Below are 24,322 nucleotides of genomic sequence, written 5' to 3' on the forward strand. Positions count from 1 at the left end.
TTAAGACATATGACCAGAATGTCATTTTCACACCTAAAACCCTCAGAGATTCCTTAATATCTCTAAATATCCTGTCAGCGTTCAAACTTCCCCAATTGTCTGAGTTTATGAATTTGTTCAGGGAGTCCAGATTCAGGGTGTCTCATGTCCCTTTTCCCCATGGGGTCCCCCTTGGAGCTTGTGTGTTGAGGACGCAGCTGCTTGTCCTGGAGTGTCTAGGCTGCATGCCCTGGCTGGCGCCTCACGCGCTCCCCTCCCATGTTTGTTCTGGGGTTGCTGGTTGGAGCCAGTGCTGCCCTGCCTCCTATGGTTCCCTCTAGTTGCACATGGATTTTTAAACTGAAATTAAAGTTGATTTAGTGATTTAGCTTTTTTTTTTTTTTTTTGAGACGGAGTCTCGCTCTGTCGCCCAGGCTGGAGTGCAGTGGCACGATCTCGGCTCACTGCAAGCTCCACCTCCTGGGTTCATGCCATTCTGAGTAGCTGGGACTACAGGCGCCCGCCACCACGCCCGGCTAATTTTTTTTTTGTATTTTTAGTAGAGACGGGGTTTTACCATGTTAGCCAGGATGGTCTCAATCTCCTGACCTTGTGATCCACCCGCCTCGGCCTCCCAAAGTGATGGGATTACAGGCGTGAGCCACTGTGCCCAGCCTTTTTTTTTTTTTTAAAGATAGGGTGTCACTAATTTGTGAACGTATTTGGTAGAGACGGGGTCTTGCTGTGTTGCCCAGGCTAGTCTCTAACTCCTGGCCTCAAGTGACCCTCCTGATGCAGCCTCCCAAAGTGCTGAGATTGCAGGCGTGAGCCACTGTGCCCAGCCTACGGTTCGTTAAAGTAGAACCCACATAATGCTGTTTCCCTCTTGAACCAGACACACTGCTAGTGCTCACTGTCTCTGGGTGGCTGGTGGCTGCCGTGGTGTGACAGTTTCTGTGTGGAGAGTTTCATCGTGCTGAGTTTCTGTGTGGAATGTTCTCGCATGTGTGAGTTTCTGTGTGGAGGTTTCGTAGCCTGATGAGGTTTCTGTGTGAGAGGTTTCCATGTGCTGAACCGTTTCTGTGTTTGGAGGTTTCATGTGTGAGTTTCCATGTGTGAGCGGTATTCATGTGTGAGTTATGCTGCTGTGGAGGTTTCATGTGTGAGTTTCTGTGTGGCGGTTTCATGTGTGAGTTTCTGTGTGGAGGTTTCATGTGTGAGTTTCTGTGTGGAGGTTTCATGTGTGAATTTCTGTGTGGAGGTTTCATGTGTGAGTTTCTGTGTGAAAGTATGTCTTCATTTCTTTTGGGTGCAAACCTAGTTGTGGGATTGCTGGATCATATGGAAATTCTATGTTTAACATTTTGAGGAACTGCCAAGCTGTTTTCCACAGTGTCTGTACCATGTTCTGTTCCACAGCAATACATGAGAGTTGTAATTTCTCTCACTCTCATCAACGCGTGTTATTGTCCATTTTTTTGATAAAGGCCACCTTCATGGGTGTGGGGTGGTATCTCATTGTGGTTCTGATTTTCATTTCCCTATGGTTAGCTATGTCGAGCATGTTTTCACGTGCTCATTGGCCATTCGTATCTCTTCTTTTGAGAAATAGCTAATGAAATCCCATTTTTACTTTAAAATGGAGTTATTTCTCTTTTTAGTTATGAGTTGTAAGATTTTTTTTTTTTTTGAGACAGGGCCTTGCTCTGTTGCCCAGGCTGGAGTGCAGGGTCTCAATCACTGCTCACTGCAGCCTCGACCTCCTGGGCTCAAGTGATCCTCCTGCCTCAGCCTTCTGAGTAGCTAGGACTACAGACATGTGTGACCACACCCAACCCCTTTTTTTTTTTTTTTTTTTTTTGAGATGGAATCTTGCTTTGTTGCCCAGGCTGGAGTGCAGTGGTGCAATCTCAGCTCACTGCAACCTCAGCCTCCCGGGTTCAAGAGAGTCTTCTGCCTCAGCCTCCTGAGTAGCTGGGACTACAGGCATCCGCCACTACGCCCGACTAATTTTTATATTTTTAGTAGAGACAGGGTTTCACCATGTTGGCCAGTCTGGTTTTGAACTCCTGACTTTGTGATCCACCTGCCTCGGCCTCCCAAAGTGCTGGGATTACAGGTTACAGCCACCACGCCCAGCCCACACCCAGCTATTTTTTAAAAATTTATATCTTTTAGAAAGGGGGTCTCACTGTGTTTCCCAGGCTGGTTTCGACCTCCTGGACTTAATGGGTCCTCCCGCCTCAGCCTCCCCAAATGCAGGGATTACAGGTGTGAGCCACGACACCTGGCCAGTAAGAGTTTTTTATAGTTTCTTCCCCCGCTCTGTCGTTCTGTCATCTCGAGAATGGTCTGTAAGTGGAGTGACACAGTGCGCAAGCATTTGGGTTCTGCCTTTCCATCAGCATGCTTCCCTAGAGGTCCTTCCAGCGGTTCCTCTACGCCACCAACAGGTGCTCTGTGGCGTGGAGGTGCACTCTGTGTAACCATGTGGAGGAATGCCGCAGTCCTAATACAAATCATAACGTGATTTTTAGGGTTCTGTCCTCAGGGGGGGCCTACACAGACGACCAGTGACCACAGGCATGAGGTGGTGGGAGGGCAGTGGGCACGGGTGCCTTGCTGAGCTGCCCGAGCAGCAAAGAGGGTTTGAGGTGTGATGGCAGCTGAGTGCTGGAAGATGGGCAGGGTCTTAATGTTGGGGTGGGCAAAGACCATCGGGGGCCACAGGGAAGGGGACATGGTGGGTGGGCGGGGCCAGCATTACACTGTGCTCTGGCTGGGGCTTCCCCAGAGAGCCCGGGGCAGCAGCCAGGAGACGGCAGGGCCTGAACGTCGCGTGTGAAGGTCATTCAGTGCGTTGGGGTGTCCCCACTGCACTGGCTGTGCTGGGTTAGCAACATGGTGCTCACTTCCTTCAGGGAGGCGGGTGGGAAGCAGGTGACTGAGGAGTCGCGATGGTACATCAGGAAAAAAGTAGAGCCCAAGGGGTGCTGGGAGTTTATATAGGGCGCCGGGCTGTGACCCCTGGGTGGAGCTGGAAAGTGGGTGGTGAGCCGTATGGACACCTGGGGAGAGTCAGCCAGGCAGAGGTTCCCATGACTGTGGGAGGCTGTGAGGGTGGGAGCCTGGGGGCACAGGCACCTGGGATCTGACTCTCAGGAGTCCAGAGGGCAGAATAGAGGGCCACAGCCAGGACCAGAGCGGCAGTTCCCGGGCTGAGGGGCGGAGAGCAGGGAGTGCTGAGAATGTCAGGGTGGAGGAGAGAGGAGGCGGTGTGATGGGGCTGTGCTGGGGGCCGTGGGCGCAGGGAAGCTCACTGTGCCACCAGCCTGGCGGGCATGGTGTGGGTGGGTGGTGGACTGTGGTGTCCTCCAGCTCTGTGCCACTGTGCAGATACAGGCTGGGATTGATTGGTAGAGAGTTGGTTTTTAAAAACTTTTAGGTTTTGTTTGTTTGTTTTTGTTTTTGAGATGGAGTCTCGCTCTGTCACCCAGGCTAGAGTACAGAGGCGTGATCTCTGCTCACTGCACGCTCTGCCTCCCGGGTTCACACCATTCTCCTGCCTCCGCCTTCCGAGTAGCTGGGACTACAGGCGCCTGTCACCGTGCCCGCCTAATTTTTTGTGTTTTTAGCAGAGATGGGGTTTCACCGTGTTAGCCAGGATGGTCTTGATCTCCTGACCTCGTGATCTGCCCGCCTCAGCCTACCAAAGTGCTGGGATTACAGGCGTGAGCCACCGCGCCCGGCCTAAAAACTTTTAATTTTTTAAAGACAGGGTCTTGCTGTGTTGCCCAGGCTGGAGTGCAGTGCACTCAGTTGCTCACTGCAGCCTTGATTTCCCCAGCCCAAGCAATGCTCCCACCTTAGTCACTCACTGCAGCTTTGACCTCCCCAGCCCAAGCAATCCTCCCACCTCAGCGTCTTGAGTAGTTGGAATCACAGGCTCATGCCATCACATCAGCTCTTTTTTTTTTTTTTGTAGAGACCAGGTTTCTGTGTGTTGCCTGGGCTGGTCTCAAACTCCTGGGCTCAAGTGATCATCTCACGTTGGCCTCCCACAGTGCTGGGATTCCCCTGTGTCCAGCCCTGAAGTACAGATTTCTTTTTTTTCTTCTTCTTTTTCTGAGACAGAGTCTCGCTCTTGTTGCCAAGGCTGGAGTGCAGTGGTGTGATCTCAGCTCGCTGTAGTCTCTGCCTCCCGGGTTAAAGCGATTCCCCTGCCTCTGCCTCCCAAGTAGCTGGGATTACGGGCACCCACCATCACACCTAGCTAATTTTTGTATTTTTAGTAGAGACAGGGTTTCACCATGTTGGTCAGGCTGGTCTCAAACTCCTGGGCTCAAGCAATCCTTCCGCCTTGGCCTCCCACAGTGCTGGGATTCAGGTGTGTGCTCCCGTGCCCAGCCCTGAAGTCCAGATTTCTTGAGGCTTAAGGGGTGCATGTTCATGTTCCCTGAAATCCGGATGTTGAAATCCTCACCCTCAAGGGGATGGGATGAGTATTTGGAGGTGGGGCCTTTGGGAGGTGATTAGGTCATGGCGGCAGTGCCTCATGAATGGAATTAAGTGCCCTTATGAAAGAGGTATCAGAGAGGAAGCCAGCCCCTTCGACCATGCATAGATACAACCAGAAGAGCCATCTGTGAACCAGAAGGTGGCCTTACCGGACACTGAATCTGCCCGTCCCTTGATCTTGGACTTCTGCCTCCAGGACTGTGAGGAATAAATGTTTTTGATAAGCCTCCGTCCTAAGCCTGTGGGACCTGGCTGCCCAGCCTCTCCTGGCTCCCAGGGACCCTGACTCTGTTTGTCTGCCATACGCACATCCCACACAGCTAGCACCACTGGGAGTAGCTGCTGCCCCTGGCATGTCTTTGCACAGAAGTGGTCACATCTGGGGCCGTGCAGGCTGGTGGCTCCTTCAAGCTGCCTGTGACAGCCGTCTATGCCGGCTGGGATGGGAAAGTCCTTTCCTTGCTAGACATTTTTCTGTGGCCGTGTCAGGCTGGGTGCTGTTCATGTGACCCTGGGGACGGGTGCTGTGTGGAACAGGAAGAGAGTGAGGTCCTGGTGCTTGCTGGGGGAGGCCCAGAACTGGGAGGATCTATAGCAACAAGGGTCCCTGTGGTGTGAAAGCCTTCAGGTCCTCTAGCAGAGCTGCCTGTCCTCTCTACCATCGGACCTGGGTTCCGAGGTGGGAGAACCTGGAGGTCATGTGGTTCCCGTGCCCGCACCAGGCCCCGTCCTCATGATGTGGCCAGGTGCTCACAGCTCGACACTGCTGTGTTGGCTGAGGTGGGACCCCGTGTGTACGCGGCCTGTCTGTGGATGGGTGTCTTTTTTTGGGGTCACAAACCCAACCTTTAACTTAATCCCTTTATGGGAAGCAGCGAAGGATTTCCTTTTAATTTTATCATGTTTGGAAATGTTATCACAGGATGCAGTGCCGTGGACTTAAGTGTTAATTGAGAGGTTCTGAGGTGTGGCAGAGGAGCCCTAGAACTCTTAAGGCAGAAAAGCAGAGGGGCTGCTGTGCCTGGACCCTGTGGGACAGCCATGTCCTTGTCACAGGGTGGCCTTTTGTGTTCTCACAGACCAGGAGGCTCTGGGAGGCTAGGGAGTTTGCTGGGTACCTGGCAGGACACCCCTCCTGTGCCCCATCCTCTGCAGGGCCCTGTGTCCTGCCTGCACGGGCCAGCGTGTGGAAGCAGACACATAATGGCCTCCAAGCCGCGATCTGCCAAGCAGCTCCCTGACATTTCATGGGGCAGGGAAGAGAGCCCTGTGGCATTTCCCTTAGTGCCCTCCCTGCAGACCCTCAAGTTATCACCATGCCCAGTGGCTTTCCTGCTTCCAGGGAGGGAGGCCCCCCCCTCTGGATGTCTCCCTGGACCAGCGCCACACTCCAGAGCTTGGCTTAGGGGCTCCGGTCCTGTGTCTGAGCTGTTGCAAATGGGAAAGGGCCCCTTGGGTCTTGGCTGAAGTTCTTGCTGAAAAGTAAGTAAGTGGTGGTGAGGTTTACAAAGATGGCTGCAGTCGAGGCTGCCGAAAGGCAGGAGGGCCTGAGCTTCAGGAGCAGGGATAGGATGCATGCCTGTGGCTTGGAATAAAAATGTCTGAGGCCAGGCTTCAAGTACTTGTGAGGCCAAGGTGGGCAGATCACGAGGTCAGGAGATCGAGACCATCCTGGCCAACATGGTGAAACCCTGTCTCTACTAAAAATACAAAATAAATAAATAAATAAATTAGCCGGGCGTGGTGGTGGGTGCCTGTAGTCCCAGCTACTCAGGAGGCTGAGGCAGGAGAATGGCGTGAACCCAGGAGGTGGAGCTTGTAGTGACCCGAGATAGCGCCACTGCACTCCAGCCCGGGCAACAGAGCGAGACTCCGTCTCAAAAAAAAAAAAAAAAAAAGGTCTGTTTAGTGTTAACAACTCTTTTAAAAAGATAAAACATTTTTTTAAAAAAAATTTAAAAATGTGCATTTACTCAGTTGAATTTTGTTAGGTTTTAATACAACTGTGCTTATTTTAATCACGAGAAAGAAAACACTGGGGAAAGGTAGAATGCCCTGCAGTGATGAAAATGCAGGGATATTATTGCCGAATTCTCATGTGTCAGTCACGGTATTGAAACTTCTCTTTCCTGTCACTTGCAGTATTCTGCCGAAACCCTGAACAACAGCGGTCGTCTGTTCCCTTTGGAGCTCAATGGTGAGTGCTTTAGGAGCTGTGGCTGGAGGCCTGAGCAGGGCTGGGACCAGGCTCCTGGGCTGGGAGGGTCCTGGACGCAGAACATGAGCCTGATCTGCGGAAGCCAGGAAAGTGTTCGTGTGCCCTGCACTGGGGCATGGAGTGGTCCCTGCTGCTGTCCCCGCACGGCTGGGCCAGTGGTCAAGAGTGGTCTGTGAGCAGGACGGCTCGTGTAGAGTGCAGGCCCAACCAGGTCTCTCCCTCCTCAGCTGGTGGGCCCAGGGGTCTGCTGTGCCCTTTCTGGAAGGTGCAAGGCCCACCCTGTGGCCACTAAAAGAACAGGATGGTGTGGCCGGCAGGGCTTGTAGTGTCAGCTGGAGCGTGCTGTGGCATACCGTGCAGCCCACCTGCTGTCCGTGCCGTGGAGGGCGTGGCTGTGCCTGGCTCACCTGCAGGTTGGCCCTTCATTGATGGGGAGCAGGTGCTCCGAATATGGGGGCTGGCGGTGTTCATGGGCCAGGTAACCCTGGGGTCCCAGGTCCTCCCCCAACGAAGGTCCCAGGGCATCTCTGTTAACCCTGCTGACCCGACTGTGACGCGCCCAGCGCCCTGTGTCACACAGAGTAGGCCCGTTAGGAGGATCACCTTGCTGAGCGCCAGATTACCAAAGTGAAGGTGTTTTACCAGATTCTTTTACAAGTAGATGGAAGTAGGAAGTGTGAGGCCCCAGATGGCCTGAGCCCCACCCTCTGCCTAGCCTGTGGTGTGATGTTCTCACGTCAGCCTCCTGGGGTTCATCCTGCACACGGGCCCAAACCAGCTACCTCCATCCTGGCTCAGAGCTCTGCAGGGCTTTCTACACTCCTCACCTGGCTGGCCGCTCTCCTTGCCTACACCTCCACACCTCCTCCTGGCCACCCCAGAGTCACCCCAGGGCCTTTCCCCCTGTAAGGCAGGTCTCACAGTCTCCACTCCAAGTTTCTCGGCTGGACAGTGACTGCACAAGCCACTGGGGGAGTCCTGGGGGTCCAGATGACCCCGCCCAGGCAGATTCCATGCCAGGTCCATGCACCTGGCTTTGCTCTCAAGGCTTCTCCGAACCAGGTGGCAGGGGGACTGGGGAGTATGTCAGGCAGGCGGCCCCAGGACAGTTGCACAGGAAGTGAGACTTGAGGAGGGGCTCCAGGCCTGGACCTGGTGGCTCTGAGGTTTTTGAGGAGTTTCTGGGGCTCAGACTCTCCCTGAAGACCCTGGCAGCAGGTGTGACCCTGTGTTGTTGCCCATGTTACTGAGGGACCTGAGCTGCTTTAAGAAGGGGCTCTGGAGAGTCCTGGCCAGGGAAGCTGCACATCCTTGAGATGCCTGGTCACAGAGGGAGGGGAGTGTTTTGCGGATGCAGGAAGAATGTTTTAGCAAGGCTGTTGGGAGAGCAGAGCCATGCAGTTGTTCTCAGGGAGGCACTGGTGGGGAGACTGACACCTGCTTCAGACACGGCGTCCCCTTAAAGAAGCGAGCCGAGCCCTGCAGCTAACCTGGCAAGGGCAGGCGGGGCTGGTGCCCACTGTGCGCCATGGACATCTCGGAGAAGCACGTCCAGGGGTGATGGCAATGGGGCTGTGCCCTTGATGGCTCTGCCAGGCTGTTTACCAGGACAGATGTCACCCCACATGGTGGGAAGAGGCTAGGCCTGCTCTGTGGCTCACCTGTCTCTTCCACTGCCTCTTTGTGTCTTTTCTGGTAGACCAGAGTCCCTGGAAGGTCTTAAGTGGAGGACGGCCCGTTGGAAGCCAGGCAGCCACGAGACCTGATTTCTGCTTCCTGCCAGGCCTGTCTGCTGCTGCTCACACCATGGGTCTTCAGTGGCGGCCAGAGTCCCCGGGCCCAGGTGTGGGCCTGGGCGCAGCCAGCACTGTGGACCCCAGTGAAAGTACAGGCTCGTCCACGGCCCCACCGACCAAGCGACATTGCCGGTCCCTGTCAGAACCTGAGGAGCTGGTGCGCTGCCGGTCCCCCTGGCGCCCTGGCAGCTCCACGGTCTGGACTCCAGTCTCCAAGAGGCGGTGCAACAGCGGTGGGAGCGCAACACTGCAGGGAAGCCCCGGCGCCGTCCTGCCGAGGAGTGCCGTGTGGTTGACCGGTCCCACCTCACCCGCCACGCCCCGGCCGTCCTCGGCCAGCAGCGGCTTCGTGGACAGCAGCGAGGGCAGTGCAGGCTCAGGCCTGCCCTGGTGTTCCGCAGAGCCCTACTTGCTCTCCCTGAGGCGACGCCTGTCCCTCTCACAGGAGCAACTCGCAGGTGTGGGCACTCCCCTGCCCTCGGCCAGCAGCAGCCCCACGTCCACGCCTGAGCTGGGCCGGCACCGTGGGCTGCTCCGGTGCCGCTCACAGCCCTGCGTGCTCAGTGGGAAGAGGAGCCGGCGCAAACGGAGGCGTGAGGAGGACGCCAGGTGGACACGCCCATCCTTGGACTTCCTAAAAATGACCCGGGTGAGGCTTTCTTGTTCCCAAGGGTTCAGAGGGGCGTAGATCTGGACGTGGCAGTGCTGGGGTGAGGCTGGCTGATTCTCTGGGAAGCGGCTGCTATCATCCAGCTGGTCTCCTCTGGGCTGGGAGGAAAGGAGTGAGGAGAGCCGTCCGGAGTGGGTGGGAGTGATTGGGGCCTGTCCCAGTGTCAGAACACCCAGCTTACCCTGCCTGCCCCCGCAGAGGCAGAGCCCCACACACGGCCCAGGGTGGCCGGCCAGGCTCGCACGGTGTGGCCTAGGGGAAGCAGCAGAACAGAGCTGTGGGTTTCTGGCCTAGCTAAGCCACCTGCGTCAACTGCTGGGGAGCCCCCTGACTTTTTCTGGCATGGTGATGGCTCAGGAAGTAAGAGGCTGTCCTGGGAGCCCCATTTGAGGCAGAGCCCGGGGTCCTCTCTTGTGGGAGCCGGTGGGTGTCCCTGCTGCAGCTCAGAGCCCAGCAGCGCCTGTGCGCCTTGGGACTCTACAGGCACCTCCTGCAGAAACTGTCTTGAAGATTTCTTGCAAGCCTGCACCCACTTGAAGATTCTCAGTGCCTCCCACCTGCTCACCTCTCCACCCGCCGTCACGGGCTGTGGTTGGCACAGAGTTAAGGAAGGGAACAGGACTGAGGAGGCTTTCCCAGGTCTTGCTCTGTGTTACTAAGGGGGTGCATTCACCAGAGACCTCTGGGGGCCCTGGCAGCGCTCGGGGAGGGAGATGGCAGAGCCGTGACAGAGTAGGGTGGGCTCTGTGCACACTCACTGGGTCGTCTGTGTTGGGGAGCTTTGGGCAGTGGCAGAAATTAACAGGACTTCCCGATGCCAACTCTGAGTGCAAGCCAGGACTGAGTGGGGCTGTGGCTGGGGTGGGGTGGGATCAGTGTCAACCTCTCTCCTCAATGACCTGTGGCCTTGGCAACCCCCCGACCTCTTGCCCCCAGCCCCATCCTCTGGGCCACAGGCCTGCCCATGCCCGGCCTCTGGGGAGAGTGGATGTGGGTGGAGCTGTGCACAGTGCGGCTGCACTGTCTTGCTCGGGTGGGCTGGACCTGGGCACCCTGTGGGGACAGTAACTCGAGAAGGGGCACAGATGGCCCACATCCTGCTTGACCTGGCCACAGCTCAAGGCTGGAGAGCAGTGTGGCTGGCGTGCTGGGTGGGATCCCCCAGGGTCCTCCGGGACGCTGGTGCTAGGCCACACCGAGGGCACTGTGAGCTTTGCCTCTTCTCATCAGTGGGTTCTCCAGTCGATTCTTCCCGGGGGCTTGAGGTGAGTTGAAAACCCGGACTTCCCTGCTGTGAAACTTTTCTGCAGAGAGCAGGATTTAGAGAAGAAGGCTCTGATCTTTTGCTATGAGATGGGCTGACCTGGGGAAGCCAGTAAATGCTGGAAAGCTGGTGGCGAGCTTTGGACATAGCATAAGCAGGCCGTCCCTGCTTGCCAGGGCTTGGGGTGTGCACAGCGTGGGTGTCAGTCCCCGTGGGGACCGGGAGGGACGGGAGTGGAGGAGGGAGCTGCCGGCTCAGCACGTTGTGGGGCAGGGAATGATGGTGCCAGGGACCTACTGATGACCAAACAACAGTCCTGCTGTAGAGGTGGCCCTGGGTTTCTCAGATGCCTTGGGAGACAGACCAGGTGGTCGGCTGAGTTGGTGATCAAGGACCCTTGGTAGAGGCTGCATGGGGCTCAGTCTGGAGATGGGGTACCCCCAGCAGAGTGTGAGGTGTGGGTAGCAGCAAGGACTCGCCAGACCCAGGACCAGGGCTCATGGGCACCCAGGGTGTGTGGTGTGTTGGGGAGACTGGTGGGAGGAGGGCAGGGCTGCCGTCAAATGCTGAAGTGTGTGTGTGTGTGTGTGTGTGTGTGTGTGGCACATGTGCTATGTGCTGTGTGGTATGTGTGGTGTATGTGGTGTGTGGTGTGTGTGACGTCTGTGTGTGGTGTGTGATCTATGTGTGTGTGGTCTGTGGTGTGTGATGTGTGTGGTATGTGTGGTGTGTGCTCTGTGTGTGGGATATGTGTTGTATGTGGTGTAGTGTATGTGGTCCTGCCTTGGTGTGGCATGGTATGTGTTGTGGGGTGTGGGGGTGTAGTATGGTGAGTGCTGTGTGGTGTGTGTAGTGTGTGGCGTCTGTGATGTGTGTGGTGTTTGGTGTGTGTGTGTGGTCTGTGTGCTGCGAAGCAGTGATTGTGTAGCATGGCTGTGGTGTGTGGTGGAGTGCATATAATGTGCATTGTGTGTGAGACGTGTGTGGTATGTTTGGGTGTGTTGCAGACTAGTGTGAAGTCTATTGTGAGTATGCAGTGTGGTCTGCAGGTATTATTATTGTGGTGTGTGTGGTTGCTAGCTGGTCTGTGGTATCGTGATGTGTTGTGTGGTATGTGTGATGTGTGGCCTGTGTGTGAGGGTGTGTGTGTGGTAGTGTGTGGTGTGTCCTGTATGTGTGGTAGAGTATATGGTGTGTGGAATGTGTGGTGTGTTTGTGACCGATGTGGTGTGTGTGTAATGATGTGTGTTGTATGTGTGGCATGTGTGTGTATATGTGTGTGTGGTGTGTGTGGTGTGCGTGTGATGTGTGGTGTGTGTGTGATATGTGTACTGTGTGTGATGTGTGGTGTGCATGTGATGTGTGTGTGTGTAGTGCGTGACATGTGTATGTGTGTGTGTGACGTGTGTGGTATGTGTGGCGTGTGTCTGGTGTATGTGGTGTATGTGGCATGTGTGGGTCTGGTGTGTATGGTGTGCGTGGTGTCGTGTGACTGAGGTGTGTGTGGTGTGTGTGATGTGTGTGGCATGTGTGGTATGTGTGGTGTGTGATGTGTGTGGTGTGTGAGGCGTGTGTGGTGTGTATGGCGTTATTATTGATATGTGTACTGGCTACTTGAATTATTAGTGTGTCACTGTAAATTAGTATTGGCATGTGTGATTATTAACCTTATTATTAATGGTGTGTGTGTGACTGTGGTGTGTATGTGATGTCTGTGGTGTGTCTGGTGTGTGTGGTGTGTATGGTGTGTGTGACTATGTGGCATGTGAACATTGGCGTGTATGGTGTGTGTGACTGGTGTGTGCGATGTGTGTGGTGTGTGTGGTGTGTGTGGCATGTGATGTATGGTTCATGCGTGAGTGTGTGTGGTGTGTGTGACTATGGTGTGAGGTGTGTGGCAGTGCCTTGAGTGCGTGACGTGTGTGGTGTGTGTGATGTGTGGCCTGTGTGTGGTGTGATGTGTGTGACGTGTGGTGTGTATGGTGTGTGTGTGTGAGCTACTGGTGTGTATGGTGTGCGTGTGTGGTGTGTGGGTGTGTGTGTGATGTGTGGCCTCAGCCAGCAGGTGTGGTGTGTGTAGATTGTGTGTGATGTGTGTGGTCCTGTGTTGACATATTATTGAGGTGTGTGTGTGTGGTGTGTGTGATGCATGAATGGCGTGTGTGGCTGATGTGTGGGTGTATGGTGTGTGATGTGTGGTGGTGGTGGGTGTATGATGGGTGTGGTGGGTGTGGTGGGTCAACAGTGCCCATTGTGACGTGTGTGGCATGTGTGGCGGAGATTGGCTGGCGATGTGTGTGTGTGTGTGTGACGTGTGTGGTGTGACTGCTGATCCACCTACCTCAGTCTCATTGAGGTCGTGTGTGTGGGTATTATTAATGATGTGTGTGGTGGAGTGTGATGGAGTACTGGTAGGTGTGGTGGGTGTGGGTGTGTGATGTGCTGGTGTGTGTGGTGGGTGTGGTGGGTTGGTGGTGTGTGTGACGTGTGTGACAGGTGTGGTGGGTGTGGTGGGTGTGGTGTGTGTGACGTGTGTGACGTGTGTGGCGGGTGTGGCGTGTGTGGTGTGTGTGACGTGTGTGGTCTGACCTTGTGATCCACCTGCCTGGAATGTTTGGTGGGTGTTTGGGACCAGCCTGGCCAACATGGTGATACCTGTCTCTACTAAAAATACAAAATTAGCTGGTGGGCCTTAATGTTGAGCCTGTAATGTTCAGATGCTTGGGAGGCTGAGGCAGGAGAATTGCTTGAACCCAGGAGGCGGAGGTTGCAGTGAACTGAGATCATGCCACTGCACTCCAGCCTGGGTGACAGAGTGAGACTCTGTCTCAAAACAGAAACGAAAACAACAAAAAAGCCCCAAACCAAAAACCACCACGCCTGTGCCACCTCACAGACACCACGCCTGCGCCACCTCAAACACCACACCTGTGCCACCTCACAGACACCACCACTGCGCCACCTCAAACACCACACCTGTGCCACCTCAAACACCACGCCTGCGCCACCTCACAGACACCACACCTGTGCCACCTCAAACACCACACCTGTGCCACCTCAAACACCACGCCTGTGCCACCTCACAGAAACCACGCCTGTGCCACCTCAAACACTACGCCGGTGCCACCCACAAACAACACGCCTGTGGCACCTCATACTATGCCTGTGCCATCTCACAAACACCATGCCTGTGCCACCTTACAGACACCATGCCTGTGTGTGTGCCACCTCATAAACACCATGCCTGTGCCACCCACAAATACCACACCTCTGCCATCTCACACCACACCTGTGCCGCCTCACAAACATCACGCCTGTGCTGCCCGACACACAAACCACGCCTGCCACCACAACACCACGCCCAGCCACCTCACAGTCAAACACCACGCCTGTGCCACCTCACAGTCAAACACCACGCCTGTGCCACCTCAGGGGTCCAGGAGGCCGGTGCATGCTGCTCAGGCCTCCTTGGAGCTCAGTCAGGAGGCCGGTTGCCTGGAGGCTCGACCAAGGCTGCAGGTCCTGCTTCTAGGTTCACCCACGGTTTTTGGCAGGAGGCCCCATTGCTTTGGTCACATGGGCCTCTCTGAGGGGCAGCCTGAGTGTGTTCACGATATGGCCACTTGGTTTCCCATAGCGAGTGACCCCAGTGAGCGTGAGTGGGCCCCAAAGAGCCCTGTGTGACCTGGTCCTCACCAGCTGAGGTTTTGTCTGCTTCTTGACTCTGTCTGGCCTTTACTCAGTGGGAGGAAGATCGGGCTCCACTTTTTGAAGGGAGTGATTTCAAAACCTCTCTTCTCCATAAGGAGTGCCGGTCAGGAACGGTGCTTGTGGAATAGTGTTGGTGCTGGTGCTAGTTCTGGTGCCCCCACCCTCCTTATGCTGGAGTTTGGTTGGCCACAGACAGGTAAGGGGCTTACCGAGAGGATACGCAGGTGCAGAGCTTTCTTTCTTTCCTTGTTTCCTCCTTTCTTTCTCTTTCCTTTTCTTTCCTTCCCTCCCCTTCCCTTTGCCCTTCCTCTTCCCCTTCCCCTTCCCCTTCCTCTTTCCCTTCCCTTTCCCCTTCCCTTTCCCTTTCAGTTTTGCTCTTGTTGCCCAGGCTGGAGGGCAGTGGCATGATCTCAGCTCAGTGCAACCTTTGTCTCCCAGGTTCCAGAGATTCTCCTGCGTCAGCTCCCCAAGTGGCTGGGATTATAAGCGCCCATCACCACACCTGGCTAATTTTTGTATTTTTAGTAGAGATGGGGTTTCACCATATTGGCCAGGCTGATCTCGAACTCTTGGCCTCAGGTAATCTGCCTGTCTTGGCCTCCCAAAGTGCTGGGATTACAGGCGTGAGCCACCACACCCGGCTTGCCCCGTTTTCTTCAGTGACTTTGTTAATGAGCCAGAACAGTAATGTGGGTGCTGCACACCCCATTCTGCTCCTGGGACTCAACCCCATGTGAAACAAAAGCTTTTTGTTTATTTGCTTCTTGTGGGGGCCAGGTGATACCTGCCTGCCCTGGAGTGTGCGCTGCCTTAAATTGAGCCGCTTCGGTCTGCTTGCTCACCAGTGTCGTCAGTGTGACAGTAGTCATCACATCACTTTCTGGTAAAAAGAAGGTTTATGGGGAGAGGCCTCATCAAATGTCAGCAAAGCCCCTGAGGAGACAGGCAGTGTCTTCAGGGGCCACGTCTGCAAACCCAGAGCCCTGCTGACCGCGGCTGCGGAGGACGGCACCAAGACTCCCGAGGGGCCAGCACTGCCTGCTCTCCCTGCTCTCCCTCTTTCCAGCTCTTTGCTCATCCCATCCAAAAACTGGCTCCCACCTTTCTCCTTGTCCCACATCTGCCATCTTGCACCCCCTCCCTGTCAGCCAACCAGTCTTCACCCACACCCACCTGCCCCTGCCTGTGTCATACCACCTGAACAGGTGGTACCTTTGGTGAACAGGTGGCTCCCAGCCTGGATTACCTGTCAGTTCTTGGTTTGGTTTTGTTGTTTTGGAGACAGGGTCTCTTTCTCTCTGTTGCTCTGGCTGGAGTGGAGTAGCGTAACCACAGCTCACTGCAGGCTCCATCTCCTGGGCCCAGGCGATCCTCCCACCTCAGCCTCCTGAGTAGCTGGGACCACAGGTGCACACTCCTGTGCCCAGCTAATATTCTTAATTTTTTAGAGACAGAGCCTTACTGTGTTGTCCAAGTTAGTCTCAAAGTCCTGGGCTCAAGCCATCCTCCTGCCTCACCTCCCAAAGTGCTGGGATTACAGGCGTGCGCCACCAGGCCCAGGCTTTGCCACTTCCTGTTTGTGTCAAGCTCCTATCTACCTCAGGGCCAAAAAGAAATGCTCTGATTTTTCTCTACAACTTTTATAATTGTGTGTTACCGGACAATTAGTCCTGACTCTGGGTGGCACACCCACACACACCATGCACACTCACCCCCATGCTTATGTGCACACTCAGGTGCGCACCCCCACTCATGCGCACCCCTGCACGCTCGTGTTCACTCACACCTGCACCCCGGTTGTGCTGTGCTTGCACCTGGTGGACTGGGTATGTGCAGCCCAGCTCTGGTCCGGCGTCCCTGGCGTGTGTTGTGCAGTCTGCGTGCACTGCTGGGACGGTCTGGCGGTCATCCTCAACCCCCCGCTACCCCCTGCCGTCTGCTCTGAGTCTAGGCTCACACCAGCTTCCCCAGGTGTCAGAGGGCTGCTCTCTTCCTGAGCAGGGTGCAGGGGCACTGCCTTCCCTGCCTTTCCCTTGGAGACAGTGCGTGTTTTCACAGAAAACATTTAGGATTTTCTGCTTTTTTTTCCCCCCGAGATGGAGTCTTGCTCTCTCACCCAGACTGGAGTGCAATGGCGCCATCTCGGCTCACTGCAACCTCTGCCTCCCAGGTTCAAGCGATTCTCCTGCCTCAGCCTTCCGAGTAGCTGGGATTACAGGCGCCTGCCACCATGCCTGGCTAATTTCTTGTATTTTTAGTAGGGATAGGGTTTCACCATGTTGGCCAGGCTGGTCTCGAACTCCAGACCTCAGGTGATCCACCCACCTCAGCCTCCCAAAGTGCTGGGATTACAGGTGTGAGCCACGACGCCTGGCTTTTACTGGAGAAGCTACGTTTTCTGTTTTTATTGGCAAAGCTGTTTCAAAGCTGAAATTAAAATATGATGACTGACAATATGTACATCAGTTATTGTTCCAGCAGAATGTGAGAGCAGCTGCTGGTTTCTGTAAAAGCGTGTGCTTTTAGGGCTTTGCAAAGCTTTTGCCATGTAGCGAAGGCGCTCAGCCGCCTCTAGAGAGATCGAGGCTGCTGCAGAGAAAGAAAGAGCTCCCTGTGTGGCTCTGCAGCCGGGTCACCTGGAGCCTGAGGAGTTCTTCAGACAGGCAGGCAGCTTTGGGGCCAGCAGTTACCTCGCAGGCTAGAACCTAAGGACAAGCTGGAGGTGCATGTGGCCGTGTTTATACCTTCAGGCCCGCTGCGTTTTTGGAGGTCTTGGGTTTAGTGAGCAGACGGTGCCTTCCACAGCCTCAGTCACAAGGGCACGAGGCTTGTCCTCCATGGGGGCCTCTCCTGCACCTGCTGAGCTGTTTTTTTTTGTGCCTCCTGGATGAAAACTGAAAAACCAAAAGCTTAGAGCAGCTCCTGGTACCAAGAAAAGGACTGACTTAGTTCGTTTGTGCTGCTGTAACAAAATACCACTGACGAGGTCACTTATAAATAAGAGAAATGTATTTCTCCGAGTTCTGGAGGCTGGGAGCCCAAGAGCCAGGCCCCAGCATGTCTGGCGTCTGGTGAGAGCCTGGCCTCTGCTTCCAAAATGGCCCCTTGTGGCTGTGTCCTCACCTGGCGGAGGAGGTGGAGGATGCGGAGGACTGAGGCTGGTTTCCTCCAGCCCTTTATGAGGCACTCGCGTCCTGTGTAGGCCCGCAGGACCTGATCACCTCCCAACACCATGGTAGAGATTTGGAGGGACACGTTCAAACTATAGCAGGGACCATCAAGAACACGGAATGTTTGAGACAGCACAGACTGAAAATCTGGAATTTGCAGCTGCTGATTTTTCTTGCTCGTTTTCTCAGACCTTCTCTCCAGGAACCACGCCCAGAGTGGTCAGAGGTGGTGAGTGAGGGGGTGGAAGCGAGTGCTGGGCAGGGGACATACTGCTGGGCACTCACTCCACACCTCCTGACGGGCACCGGCTGCCCCATCCCCCTTGGGGTGAGGAGCCGACACCATCAGTGGCTGCACGGTCGGGCGGAGAGTCCCCTCCTCCTGCCTCTGTGTGGAGGGCTGGGGAGACAGGGAGGATCTTTGGCCTCCAGCTTCCCGGCTTTGTAAGGCTGTGCACCCCTCACAGCCCAAGCAAGATGTCTGAGCAGGGCTCACTCAGCCCATTTTCTCATGTGCCGTCGGCCAGCTCCCCTGTCTAGAATGCTCCAGTCCGTACTTTCCTAATGAACCTCTCTTCTGCAGGGTTGGGAGGGGGCTCACCAGAGGCAACAAGGGGTCTAGGGTGTCAGTTCTTCTCACACTGGCCTCCTCGCCTGACACGTGCACGGAGCTTGCTGTGGCCTCTGTCCCTGCCCCTGCCGTGGACATTCCTGCGCCCTGTGGGCCTCTGTTGCTTGGCTTGGCTGGCCCGTTCCTCCCTTTGGCAGGCGGGAGGTGCTTGGCTCTGCTTCGCTGCCTGTTTCAACACGCACTGTGCTGTGCTCCAGGCACTGCCAGGGCCATGGGGAGCCCTCCCCACCCTTGACTGCTGCCTGGCTCTGCTGCAGAGTGGCCCAGCGGCCAGGGCCACCTTGGCTGTGAGGGGGACCACGTGAGCCCCACCCACATGGTGGAGGGAGCTTGCGCTTTCACGAGAGTAAACCAGTGTTTCAGTTTGGCAAAAGCCAGAGGCTTTGGCAAGGGGTAGGTACAGATGTGGCTGAGACAGGGCCTGGACGTTTGCTGAGTGACGTCAGGTCAGCTCATAGGAGGCTTCCCTGACCTTCCAGGGTCTCACCGGCTTCTGGTAGCTGAGTTAACCCACTTCAGATGCTGGAGGCCCTCCAGCTGTCAGCTGGGGCCCCTGCACTCCCCAGACTGACTGAAGGGCTTCGCACACAGTTTGAAAGGCCTCTGCGCTTTGGAGCCTGATTTAGAACTTGAAGGCTTGACCTTTATGTTTTGGACAACTGTTTTGTGTTTAACCTCAGATGGAGGTGACCATCAAACGAGCGTGATGGTAGCAGGAGCTGGGACGGAGCCCCGGGGCTGGTACCAAGGGACAGGGGGCGTGAGGCGGACGGGCGGCGCAGTCCAGGCCAGCACTGGCCCCACGGGCCTCGGTTTCCATGGTCTCTACAGTATGGGTGGCCCCTTCAGCTCCATGTGGCCTTCGCTAGCGGTGTTGGGCGCCTAGTTCTGCAGCTGCCGTGTCTGTGGGCAGCAGTTGTTTCTCCTCCACCGACTGTCATCCAGAGGCGTTCAGAGCCTGCTGTTTTCACGCACTAGCCGCACAGCTGCACCCGCGAGTGCGAGTCCCGTGTCCGAGGCCTCGTGTGGCTCTTGCGCCATCTGTCAGGTCAGAGCATTCGGTCCAGAGGGTTGACCCTGAATCAGAACAAAATGTTGTGGTTTGAAATGGAAGGAAACCTGGCCCCTGAAGGTGTGTAGCGTCCCAGCCACCTCTGGTGCATGCGTAGTGCAGCCTGGCGGTGCCGTGGGTTGGAGGCCATCCTGAGTGGGCAGCACGGCAGCCAGAGTCTGCAAGGTCATGGGTGGCACCAGACCTAGCCAGTGAGACCTGGACCTCCACGCCATCCAGCAGGGGCCCAGGAAACCAGCCACATCCTCATGCTGGCCCTGGGGCTTGTATGTACAAGTGATGTCGATGGGTAAATTCACTTTGATTTGAATGAAAAAGAAATTATGCATCCTTATTTTCTGACCAAAACATGTGGCCAGTTGTATCTTTAAACATTTGAGTGGGGCTGGGCATGGCGGCTTATGCTTGTAATCCAAGCACTTTGGGAGACTGAGGCAAGAGGATTGTTTGAGCCCAGGAGTTTGAGACCAGCCTGGGCAACAAAGTGAGACCCCATCGCTACAAAAAATACAAAAATTAGACCGACATGATGGTGTGTACCTATTGTCTCAGCCACTTGAGAGGCTGAGGTGGGAGAATTGCTTGAGCCTGGGAGGTTGAGGCTGCAGTGAGCTATGATTGCACCACTGCACTCCAGCCTGGGAACAGAGCAAGACCCTGTCTCAAAAAAAAAAATTATTCTTTAGAATTTTACTTCTCAGTGATTCACTTTTTATAGTAGAACCACAAAGACAGAAAATATGTCAATTTGTCTTTTATTTATTTATTTATTTGTTTGTTTTTGAGACGGAGTCTGGCTGTCGCCCAGGCTGGAGTGCAGTGACCCGATCTCAGCTCACTACAACCTCCGCCTCCCGGGTTCACACCATTCTCCTACCTCAGCCTCCTGAGTAGCTGGGACTACAGGCGCCGCCACCTCGCCCGGCTAATTTTTTGTATTTTTAGGAGAGACGGGGTTTCACCATGTTCGCCAGGATGGTCTCAATCCCCTGACCTCCTGATCCACCTGCATCGGCCTCCCAAAGTGCTGGGATTACAGGCATGAGCCACCGCGCCCGGCGTCCATTTGTGTTTTAGAGCCCAATAATATCCTTAGAAAAAAGGAGCTCTGTCCCCGAGGGCCATGTGCTTTTATAAAAATCAGTCGCTGGAAGTGTTTCCAGGAAGTATTTGAGGTTCCTGTCTGTGGGGCGTTTCCTTGCTCTGGACGAAGGTGGTTTGGGGAGTTTCTTGGGTCCTGTGGAATTGGTGAGCTTGTGCTCTAGGTCATAACTTTAGGTGGCCAAGGTTGCTGTGTCATTGCGGTCTCATTATCGGCATCACAGTGCCCCTGTGCCCTGCAGTTGTGGTTGATGGCACCCACGTGCCCTCACCCACGCGTCCTCACAAGCCAGAGCCATGAGGTGAGGTGTCTGAGGCCAGCGTGGGTGTGGTCCAGGAGGGGAACCTTGACCCTGAGGAGGCCTGGAGGTGACCAGGGAGGTGGGGCTGGGTGGGAAGGCTGCTGCCAGTGGCAGTGGACGAGTGGCGTGGACGGTGCTGGGCACCACAGACAGGGGACTTGAGGCAAGGACTGGGAGATGGCAGGGGGTGGGGGCCCAGGCGTGCTGAGGGGCTGCTGCCCTGGCCATGGCCGTGGACTCATGCCCCAGCTGGACACACCTGCTGGGTCTCAGGGCCCTGGAGACGCCCAAGAGAGCACGCCAGGGTGGATGGAGACTGCCTGCCACTCAGCGCTCCGGTTCAGGGGTGAAGCCTGGGGGAACCCCTTATCCCTAACAGGCCTTGGGAAGGGGGGCTACTGAGTGAGATTTGACTGGGGGTCAGAGTGAGAAGGGGCTGGTGGCGGCACCTCCGGAGAGCAGAGGGAGGGCCGGAGCCTGGCACTTAGGGACCTGCTGTGGACAGGCCTGGGCGTGGCATGGAGGTACTGGAAGCTGCCCGCCTGGGACGAGGGTGGGCCTTGCCCAGGGGAGACCCCTGTGTGTGCACCTGTCTGTTGCATGTGTTTTGAGATGAGAAGGATTTGCATGCGTTTCTATTAGAGTAACTATTAGGAGAGGAGGTGCAAGGACAGAGAAGGTGGGAGCTGCGTCTGGTGGGCCCGTGAGGACATCGACGAGGTGGGGTTCCAGGGGCCTTATGGGGGCAGGTGGAGGAGAGACGGAGCCACTGCAGGGCCTCAGAGGTGGCTGTGAGGTGCTTGCTGAGAGCGGCCCTGGGTGGGGCTGTTGTCAGAAGTGGAGGCACGAGGCACCCTCCCTGGCCAGGCCACCTGCCGAGGACAAGACTGGGACAAGGCTGTCCTCTGTGAGCCCCTGGGCGTCTTGAGGCTTGCTTAGGTGTCAGGTGCCCACCAGCCTGGTCCATTTGGTCTGGGCAGGGCCAGGCTGTGCGTCTCTGCCCACACCAGCTGGGCAGGGGCCGAGGAGAGCTAAGGGGCCAGGGCACGTGTGGGCAGGGTCTAGGAAGGGGCTCTGCGAGCTGTGACTGATGTACAGGGGACAAGCCCCTGCTTTGTGTGGTCTTGGGGATGGCCAGAGCTCCAGCACACTGAGCCTTTGATGGGTTGGTGGGACGCTGCCTCCCAAGTGATCTGCTAGAAATGCTTTAAGCCCATATCTTTTCTATTGCAGACTTTAAAAAATTCAAAAAGCCTTTGCTCCCTCAATTACGAAGATGATGATGAGGATGACGCCCCAGTGAAGATGGTTGTGTCCTCCCCGTGTGAATCCCGGGGCCTCCCTGGCATCACCATGCCTGGCTGCAGCCAGAGGGGCCTCAGGACCAGCCCTGCCCACCCCAACCTGTGGGCCTCAAGGGAGTCGGTGACCGGTGATGGCTCGAGCAGGAGCAACGGGGACCCCAGTGATGGGGACGGCGCCGGGGAGGAGGGTGTCTTCCTCCGGGCCCGCGGGGAGCTGGACCTGGAGCAGATCGAGAACAACTGAGGCTGGCGGGGGCTGGTTTGGGCCACTGCTGCCGCCTGCACCTGCCCTGGGGCACAGAGTAGGTTTCATGTGACTTGGAACATTGAGGCATAATTTTGATTCAGTTTTTCCTAAAGAAGTATTTTGCATTTTTATGGCTTTTGCAGTTCGGGAGAAAGCTTCTCTATTTTGGATGCATTTCAGAAGGGCATTTTATTAAACATGAATCTGCAAACAGATTAACACGGGTCTGTGTTCCTCATGAAAAGTCTGCCGTGCAGGGCGCCTTGAGTGCTTTAGTTGCTAGGAAACCCCAGGCGCTGGTGGTCAGGGCCCCACTGGCCCTGTGTGTCCCCTCCTTCCCGAGGGGTCATGGTGCTTGGGGCTTGTGCATGGGCATCTGTGGCCATGAACCTTGTCACCCACGTGCCAGTGAACCACCAGCTTGTGGTTGCCTGGTTTTCCACCGGTGGCGGTGATGGCCTTTGGGGCAGGCCGAGCTGCCGTGAGTCCATGCTTCCCGTGGCCTGGGAGGGCCCTTGTGCCTTCAGGTGGGGAGCGGTGCCAGGCCTCTGGGAAGGCCGTCCTGCCGGCAGCTCCCGTCAGCACCCACTCTGAGTTTAATACGAGGCGTTTTATTTGAGTGTATGACTTCTGATTAATTTTCGTTTCCACCACCTGAAGTGGGCCTGGCTGCACCTCGGGCCTCTGGTCTCTGGCTCAGAACCAGACAGGGCAAGGGATTTCCTGTTTTTCATTCCTGCACTTTTAATGAAATTGTAGAGGTTTCGAGTTTGTGATAGCAAAAGAAATCATTAATAATTTTTTGAAATTTTCTTGATTTTTTTTTTCCCCCAGTAAAATTCATGAAAGATCATTGAAGTTAATCAATGCCACTTTCTTAACTGACATGGGCCACAGATCAAAGGTGGGCGAAGGTGGCGAGTGATGTGAGTGATGTGGTTTTTTTTGGATCAACTTTCCTGAGGCCGAGCTGCTTGGGTGAAAGTGGGGTTCCGGCTCTCAGGTGACCCTCCTGCCTTTGCCCTGCAAGACGGGGCATGGGGCTGGGGAGTTTGGGGCCTTAGCAAGTGGGAGCCCCGTCCCTGGCCAAGCCCTGCCCTCCTCCGTTGAGGCAGTGCCTACTGTCCTGCTGTGCTGGCCCAGGGTCAGGAGCCCCCCTGTCCTTGGCAGGCCCTGGGTGGCTCCTGTGCTGGCACTGATGGAACAGGGGCTCAAGAGAGTGTCACCTGCTCCCCAGAGCCACCGCTGGCCTCATGTGGAGGGAAGGGAGGGCCTCTGGCATTGGACTTTGACACAGTTGCCAGACTGCACAGGAAAGTTGTGTTTTGGGTTAAATTTGTGGAGATCAGCTCCGGGTAGTTTAGCAAAAGCCACAGTCACCTGCGTAGTCGGGTCACCATCCAGGTGTTGGGATTTGGGGTGGGCTGGGTGGTGCTCTGAGATGACTTAGTACAGGGCAGGGTCCCTCAGGTCAGAGGCTGGCTGTGGGGCCAGAGTGGCCTCCAGGGCACCGGCCACTGGCCTGCAGGACACGGCAGCCTGGACAGCAATGGGAGATGGGGCTGTGGGGCTGGCATGGTGGTGGTGTCAGGCCTGCCAGGGTCCCGCTGGGCCCTCGGCTACAGGCCGAGGAGGGTGTCAGAGATGAGGCAGGGCTTGTGGCCGTGGCTGCAGAGGACCCCGAGGTCCCCACCCAGGCCTGGATGCCCTGGGGACAGGTGGGGCCTCGCCCCCTCCCTGCAGGCACTCTCCAGGGCACGGCTGAGTCACCCAGTGTCCCCTCCCGCTGGATGGTGACCCAAGTTTGGGAGATCTGTCCAATGTGTCACCTGGAGTCTGGAACAGGTCCCAGCCAAGTCCCCCTACCTGAGTCCCCTTCAAGGACAGGCAGGAGGAGGGAGACCAGTGACTCTGCTCCTACCCCAGCCCAGGGCCCTCGGGCCCCTCAGCAGCTCTGAGCCTGGCCTGGGTGTATGGGAGCGAGGGGATGTGGGGTGAGCTGGGGTTTACGTGTGGAGTCACCAGCCCCCCTCCCACCCCTCCGACGCTCCCCTTCCCTTGATGAAGCCTCTGGTCCTGCCTGCAACCCTTGGATTTGCCACCATCCCCCAGGGCTTCCCCACCTCTCTCACCTCCTGCCTTACCTCATCTCCTCCTTCCCCAAACCTCTGGCTCTCCTGGGCAGAACCCTCCCCGCTGGCTGGTTAGTGGGGCTGGAGGCGCCTCCTGTGGGTTACTGGGGTTGAGGCCCCATGGCCATTCCCCTCGGTGCCCTTGACGTAGGGTGTCTGGTGGGTGGGGCCCTCAGCGGGGCAGGGCAGCCGGTTCTTCTGCAGTGC

At 56.1% G+C, this 24,322-nt stretch overlaps 1 protein-coding gene across 6 annotated transcripts in view; it reads left to right on the forward strand.

Moving 5' to 3' along the window:
* The window catches only part of FAM53A (family with sequence similarity 53 member A), a 42,369-nt gene extending 20,171 nt beyond the window's left edge, over nt 1–22,198 (forward strand). For all 6 annotated transcript variants that reach the window (XM_009202272.2, XM_009202317.3, XM_009202370.3 and 3 more), the window contains 3 exons: nt 6,640–6,694; nt 8,415–9,160; nt 21,666–22,198. In XM_009202272.2, the coding sequence (XP_009200536.1) occupies nt 6,640–6,694; nt 8,415–9,160; nt 21,666–21,980 (1,116 nt within the window). In that variant the 3' untranslated portion in view covers nt 21,981–22,198. The remainder of the gene's footprint in view (nt 1–6,639; nt 6,695–8,414; nt 9,161–21,665) is intronic.
* Nucleotides 22,199–24,322: the final 2,124 nt, after the last annotated feature.

Source organism: Papio anubis, chromosome 3 (assembly GCF_008728515.1).
Source record: "Papio anubis isolate 15944 chromosome 3, Panubis1.0, whole genome shotgun sequence".
Classification (NCBI taxonomy): Eukaryota; Metazoa; Chordata; class Mammalia; order Primates; family Cercopithecidae; genus Papio; species Papio anubis.